Source organism: Aptenodytes forsteri, unplaced genomic scaffold (assembly GCF_000699145.1).
Source record: "Aptenodytes forsteri isolate BGI_AS27 unplaced genomic scaffold, ASM69914v1 Scaffold255, whole genome shotgun sequence".
NCBI lineage: Eukaryota > Metazoa > Chordata > Aves > Sphenisciformes > Spheniscidae > Aptenodytes > Aptenodytes forsteri.
Genome location: NW_008794888.1, coordinates 4,365,448 through 4,372,778, shown reverse-complemented (window position 1 = coordinate 4,372,778; position 7,331 = coordinate 4,365,448). Strand labels below are relative to the sequence as shown.

At 62.2% G+C, this 7,331-nt stretch overlaps 1 protein-coding gene across 1 annotated transcript in view; it reads left to right on the top strand.

Moving 5' to 3' along the window:
- The first annotated feature begins 2,706 nt into the window (after window positions 1-2,706).
- Window positions 2,707-7,331, top strand: part of WNT10A (Wnt family member 10A) — a 23,252-nt gene continuing 18,627 nt past the window's right edge. Inside the window, exon 1 of the mRNA XM_009275024.1 lies at window positions 2,707-2,720. Coding sequence (XP_009273299.1) covers window positions 2,707-2,720 — 14 coding nt within the window. The remainder of the gene's footprint in view (window positions 2,721-7,331) is intronic.

The window sequence follows — 7,331 nt, the reverse complement described above, 5'->3', positions numbered from 1 at the left end:
GGTGTGCATGGAGGGGGGGGCATGAGGGTGTCCAGGGAGTTTGCACAGGGGTGTGTATGGGAGGGCATGGTGGGGAGTGTATAGGGGTGTGCATGGGGGAATGTGCGTGGGGCTGCATGAGTGTGGGTGTGCACGGGGGTTCGTGGAGGTTCACAGGGGTGTGCAGGTGGCTGTGCTTGGGGAGCTGTACATGGGGACTTGTGTGCATGGGGGTGTACGTATATGGGTGTGTGTGGGATTGTACTTGGGAGGAAGCGCATGGGAGTGTGCATGTGAGTATGTATGAGCCCCCTGATTCTCTCCCAAACTCTTGGCCCCATGCTCTTGGGGGCAGTGCTCAGGCAGGACCCAGCTCTGGGGGGCTGGTGTGAGCCAGGGGTGCACAAGGGTGGCTGTGGGGCTGCCACGTGTAGCTGTAGAGTCCAGGGGTGTAGCCGTACATGTGCGTGTGTAGCCCAGATCCCTGGTGCTGGGCAGTTTACATTGCAAAACTTGCAGGATCTTCCCAAGGGAAAAAAAGGAAGTTTATAATATTTGGGTTAAAAAAAAAAGAATCCCAAACCTCTGTAACATTAATGGCTTCATTTTATTTTTTTTCAAATGGGAAGAGCACAATTTTCCCTTCAATTGCCCAAGTTGAAAACAGCCGGACAGATTAATTCAATCAAACTTGGGAAAAAAAAATCCCTCTGGACTGAGACCAAAAATAGAATGTTTTTGCCAAAAAAAGAAGCTTTTTAGGAAAGTTTGGAGCAACGCAGATAGGCCTATGAGGGGGAGGCTGAGAAACCCAGATACAAGCTCAGCCGAGGGAAGGCTCAGACAGGAGCACCCGAAACCTCCGACAAACCCCTTTCTTATGGTTGCGGTCCCTCTGCCTGCTCATTGCTGGGTGCCGAGCAGGGGGCTGCCCGGCTGGTGGAGCTGGGTCCCAGCCAGGGCTGCTGCCTGCCCAGCCCTGCTCTCCCGGGAGGCCTCTAACTCTCCTTCTCCAGGCTCTGCTGCTCCCTCCAGGGAGCTGCCTGCAACTGTTCTCCTCTGTCCCCACTCCAGCTCCCAGTGACAGATGTCACCCATGCAGCCACGGGGTCACATCCACCCTGACCTGCCCAGGAGGGTCTGGCTCATTCCTGCCTGCCATGGGGGCTCTGCTCACTCACCGCAGCCCCCTGCTCCCGGCTCTGCCCTGTTCCCGGGATGGCTCTGGTGCGTGCGGTGACTGGCTCTGGCAGGGGGAGATGGGTGCTGGGGGGGGCTGTCCAGACCAGCCCTGCTGCAGCATCTCCAAGCACCCAGGCAAGGGGATGCGCTGGGACCCGAGGCACCCAAAGCAGGGTGCAGACAGTGGGCATGAGCCCTCAACAGGCAGGAGATGGGGTGTGCAAGGACTCCCAGGCACGCCGTTTGGAGATGCTGCCTGTGAATGCGAGTGCTCTGTGTCCCCCAGCCTTCCCTTCCTTGACCCTCTCTGGTGTCTGGCCCTTGCTCTGTCTGTGCAGCCCCGACACTCCAGGGCTGGCCACGCCAGCATGGTGCACACTAAGCAGCATCTGCAAGGGTGGTGGGCTCTGGAAGCTGGCAGAGAGCTGGGGCCCCCCCCAGGGCACCCCTCATCCCCCCTGGCAGAGGGGCACCACAGAGACCCCCCACTCCTGGGTTCTGTTTCTAACTACCAACATCTCACCTTATCCAAATCCCCCCACTCCCACAGCCCGGTTACTCACCCTGTAATGAAGGCAGCAGTCATCCTCCATCTCCCGGGAGGGGGGTCTGACTATGCCTACCCCTGGAGGGGGGAGCTGCGGGTGAAGGGGCTGCTGAGGCGACTCCATGGCCTGCTCACACCGTATGGGGACCAGCACCCTCCACCCATCCCTGGGGCTGTGCATCCCTCTCTGCGGTGGAGAGGTGCCCGTGGCAGTGCCGCACAGATCTGCTCGGCCAGTCCTGATCCAGCCACCTCCCCGCTGCCCCAGCTGGTGGCTTGGCCCTTTGGGGATGCGCTCTCCTTGCCCCAGGCAGTGCAAGGGCTGGGATGCCCCATCCCGGTCATATCAGCACCTCCAACCAGCTCAGAGGCTGCTCTGCCACGGGGTGTCCCCCTGCACAGCCAGTCCCTATGGTGTGGGGGAGGCAGCGTGGGTGGGGGTCTGCCCCAGCCCTGGCATTCGAAGCTCCCGCAGGATGGTACCCACAGTGGGGCTTCAACCACTCCCCTGCATCCTGCTGCCACTGTGGCACCCACTGCTGGGTGCTGGGAGGAGGATGAGGAGGGGAGCTCTGCCTCACTGCAAGGATGCTCCCGGGGATGGCTGGAGGTGGCTAGATCCTGCCTCTCCGCCCTGACACGAGGGGCAGTGTGGCCGAGTGCTGGTGCTGGGGCTGGTGTGCACCCACTGCCCCGGGCCCTGCCAGCACCCCAGCCCCGGGCAGCCAGGAGGACTGGCTGGGCCGGCCGGGTGGCCGTGTGGTTGACTCCTGAGTCATGGCGAGCAGACTCGGGCAGGTCGCGGGGTGTGAGCCAGTGGGAGGACAGCGATGCTGGGGGCTCCGGTGCTGCCGGGCTGGGGCAGCTTGGCATGGTGACTAACGCTGCCGCAAAAGGCAGGGTCGCCCCGACCCTACGCCCAGCCCTGACTCATGCAGCCGTCGCTCCGGTCCTGTGGGTGCTGCTGGGCAGGGGAGCGAGGAGAGCTGTGCTGCAGGATGGCGAAGACTGGGTGAGTGGCCAGCTGCATGGGCTCCCAGCGAACCTCTCCTTCCTCCTCCTTCTCCTCCTCACCAGCTTGCATGCCCTGCTGCAGACTGCAAGCCACGCAGTGGCTCCCAGCACCCTTCCCCCTATGGCCTCCAGGGCCCAGTGGCATCAGACTGTCTGTCCTGGTGCTTCTCCACCTCTGTCCATCCTCCTGCTCCACCATGCTTTGGGGTTCCCCAGTGCTTCCCCCTTCATCCCCTGCTCTGTGTTAGCAGAGCTGCCCCATCCTGCACAGACTGGCTGGACCTGGTGGTCCCGGGGGCCATCAGCCCCTCCAAGGCTGCAGCATGGCCAGGACTGTGCTTGGCTGGAGCAGGCTGGTCTCTCCCTGTGCTGTCCTCCAGTCCCATCTGTGGGCCTGCAGCCAGTCTGGGAGATCAAGTGGGAGCAGCATAATACAGCACAGAGACCTTGACCCCTGCCCTTCCCTGCCGTGGGTCTCTAGGGGGTCATCCTTGGACATCCCAAAGCCCCAGAGAGATGACCCACTGCTCCAAGGAGATGCCAAAGACCTTCCATCCAGTGCCTATGAAAACCACTGCATGATTGTCCAGGGCACAGGGCTTGAAGGTTGCTCATCCCAAGGCAGAAGGGGCTAAAGGAGGGCACCTGCCAGGAGGGAAGGGGGAAACGGAGCCAGCGAGCCATGGGCTGCGTGGAGAGGTGCTGGAAAGGGGTCCTGATAGAGATGACAACAGAAGAGCCAGCCCCATTCTCCTGGGGGTGTGGAGCCTGTGGCACTGGGTGCTGGCAGGACCTGCTCCTGCATGAGGGAAGGTGAAAGGAGCAGGGAAAGTGTAGGCAGCCTGGGGGCTGAGCAGGAGGATGTGGGGTGTAGAGATGGAGGGATGGCAAGAGGGATGGAAGGACAGAGGGATAGTAAGAGGGATGGAAGGACAGAGGGATAGAAGGATGGAGGGAAGGGAGGATGGAGACAAAGAGGGATGTATGCTTCCCCAGTCCCCTGTACAAAGCACATGCTGGGGCACCACATAAGCTGCTGAAGAACGGGAACTGCCTGGGGGCTTTGGCCTGGGCAGGGAAGCTTCAAGGGGTGTCCCCATGGTGCCCTGTGCCAGGGACACCCCATCACCTTTCCCACCCTGGTTCTGGGGATCAACACCCTTTATGCCAGCTCTGAATGCTTCCCACATCCCTGGCTGGCCTCTGCAGAGCATGGGGCTGCTGAGGGGTGCTGGAGGTGGGAGAGTAGCTGGAAGGTGGCAAGTCCCATGGCCCTGTGTCCCTGTGTCCCCAACCAAGGGGCTGCAGCAGTGACAAGGACAGATGCAGTGCCCACAGAAGGCCCAGCTTTTGCCCTGAGCCTTGATGCTTCCACCAGGACCAGGGCATCCTCTGCCAGCCTCACACGCCTGCCTGCACCCACCCCTGCTTGGAGGGGCCAGATCCTGTCCCATAGGCCTCCGGTTCCCTGGGCCACAACAGATGCTTAATTTTGTGCTTAAGGGCTTTGGTGGTGTGACACAGAAGAAAGGCTGGAGCAAAGGGCTCACCTCACTCTTCTTCAGCCCTGGGACGCTGCTGGGACATGAGGAAACAGGTCCTCCCGTGCCTGCCCCCACTGTGAGCGCTGAGACGGTGGGACGCAGCGGCCAGCCTCCTCCCCAAGTCAGCAGGAGCGTGCGAGTGAGACACCCGCTCTTGGAAGCGATTATGTCATTAAGGGCTGGAGGAGGATGAAAGCATTTCCCCTCTGATTTGCCTTGGCATTTATTTGTGCGCAAGATCCTAACGAACACACAAACATCTGCGCTCCCAAGGCCTGGGCGCCAGGGTCCCTGGAGCCGCGGGAGTTGCCTTCCGGTGGGAAGGAGCCCCACACTTGCCAGGGGACCCCCAAAAGGAGACCCCAGGACACCCTCCAGTGGGTCCAGGTTGAGGGCAGCACATGCCTGGGTGGTGGAGCAGTGGCCCCTACATCGCGGTCCAGTGAGTGCCACCCCTCCAAGTCCCCCAGTGTGCTCTGCACAGCCGTGACACTGCACCTCCCATCAGCCAAAGTCTGCAGCAAGGGGACAAGCAACCTACAGTGGCAGGTGGCTGGGATGGGTCCCGAGATCACTACCAAACTCCTGTGGGACACCCCACATCACCTGCTGGGTGCTGGGGGGGATTCAGGAGGGCAGCAGCTATGGGAGCAGCAATGCTGAGGGGATGCTGTGCAAGGGACCTCTCTGTGCACTCAGGGACAGAGGGTCTGCAACCCCCCTCCTGCCAAACTGCGTGGGCAGGGAAGTCAGAGGGTAGATGCCGGCCCCATGCCAGTTCTCCCACCTGCCCACAGCTTGGGAGCGGAGCTGGGGGCAGGAGAACAGCCAGCACCCCCAGGACTGCAAAAGAGACCTCAGTGGGGATGCCACCCCCCCTGCACCCAGAGAGCCCAGGGGGCACAGCAGAGTCTTCAGGCCCAACCCTGGATTGCAACTCATTTCCCAAAGGAAACACATTTTCCTCCCCAGTGCAAACAGGAACCGACACGCAAGCAGTGCTGGCAGCCCCTGCCAGCACTGCTGTGCCGGCGCGAAGACGCGCGGTGCCCGCCTGGGGGGAGAGCTCTTTGCCAGCTGCCGCCCGGCTGTTTACGGTGCGAACACCAGCGTGGCGTGGGCCACGGCGGCTGGGGACACCGGGGAGCTGCAGGGGCACTGCTTGCCGCCCCCCAGCCACTAGCGCCCAAGAGGAGCCCCCCTCACCCCAGGGTGGGGACCCAAACTCAGGGGACACCAAGTGTCCCCGTGGCCAGGAAGAGGCTGCATTGAGGCAGATGGTGTTTGCGAGTTACCCCAGGCTTTCTGAGGGCCACCCTCCTATCCCCAAAGGAGCAGCAGCAGGACACAGGGACAGCCTGCAAGGCCACCGCACAGCTCCCAGATGGGAGACCCCCCCTGCCCAGAGGGACCCCCATGAGGGAAAGGGGTACCAGAGCATTAGGGTGATGGTGCCAAGGAGCCAGGCACAACCTGGGTGCCCAGCCCGGGAGGGCTTGTGGGGAAACTGAGGTGGGGAGCGCTCAGCAGCCCCGTCAAGGGAAGCCAGAGCCACAGCCGCAGCTCCTCCAAAGGCATTGGCCCCGTGGCGCTGCTTTCCCAGCCCTGACACTGGGCTGGGGGAGCCCAAAACAGGCCTGGCGCCTCCATGGACTATACGCGGCCACGGTCTGTGCCCACACACACACAGTCACACCCCCAGCACGTGCCATTCACGCTCACACCCTTGTGCACACAGACAGGCACCCACGTGCCTCACACCGGCAGGGACACTTTCCTGCAAACCCCCAGCTCTTGCCAGGCACCCCCAGCCCCTGTGCACGTACCCTGATACCCCTGTGCACCCCCAGCATCCTGTGCACACCCCACACCATGGGCACACTCATCCCCACTCCTCATACCCCCCACATATCCCACGCTATGCACACCCTTCTCCCTGTGTACACTCACTCCATGCCCCATGTATTTACCCTCTGCATGCACACTCACTCCCCACACACGCCACACCGTGCACACTCTCTCCACACCCCACGCACTCATCCTACACCCTGCATATTCACCCTATGCCCCCAGCACACTCAATCCGCGCTGTCCACACTCACCTCACACCCCATGCACACTCGCCCCACACCCCATGCACACTCGCACCAGACTGTACACAGTCACCCCACACTCCATGCACGCTCACCCTCACCACTCGCATTTTCTCCATGCTCCACACACACTCACCCCCACCATGTGCAATCCACACACCATGCACACTCACACTATGTTATGCACCCTCGCCCCGTACCTAGTGGACACTCAACCACACCATGCACACTCACCCATGCCCTAGGCACACTAACCCCGCACCCCATGCACTCACCCTGCCATGCACACTCACCCCACACCCTGTGCAATCACCCACACTTGGAGCAAGCTCGCGCTGTGCACGTTCACTCACACCTTGTGTATACTTACCCCATGCCATGCACACTTACCTGTGTTGTGCACGCTCACCCCATACCCTGTGCACGCGCCTCCACCCTGTGCACACTCACCCCATGCCCACAGCACCCTGCCCCCATGCCCTGTGCACACTCCCCCACACTGCACACTCCCCCAAGTCCCCATGAATGTTCTCCCACTCCATGCACACCCACCTCACACCCCACACACAGTCCCCCACACTGTGCACACTTGCCCCTGTGCCACGTACACTCAGCCCTCCGCACACTCAATCCCCATGCTGCACACACTCACCCCACACCATGCATGCTCCCCCACGCCATGCACACTTACCCCACTCCCTGCGCACGCTCCTCCACGCTGTGCACACCCACCACACACGCTTCTCCACGCTGTGCACACTTACCCACACACCGGGCCCGCTCCCCCACGCCGTGCACACTCCCCCTACTCCCTGTGCACGCTCCCCACGCCGTGCATACTCCCCCTACTGCCCGTGCGTACTCCCCACGCCGCCCCTACTTCCCCACGCCGTGCCCACTCCCCCCGCACCACGCACCCCCTCTTACTCCCCGTGCACACTCCCCCGCGCCGTGCCCACCCCACGCCGCGCC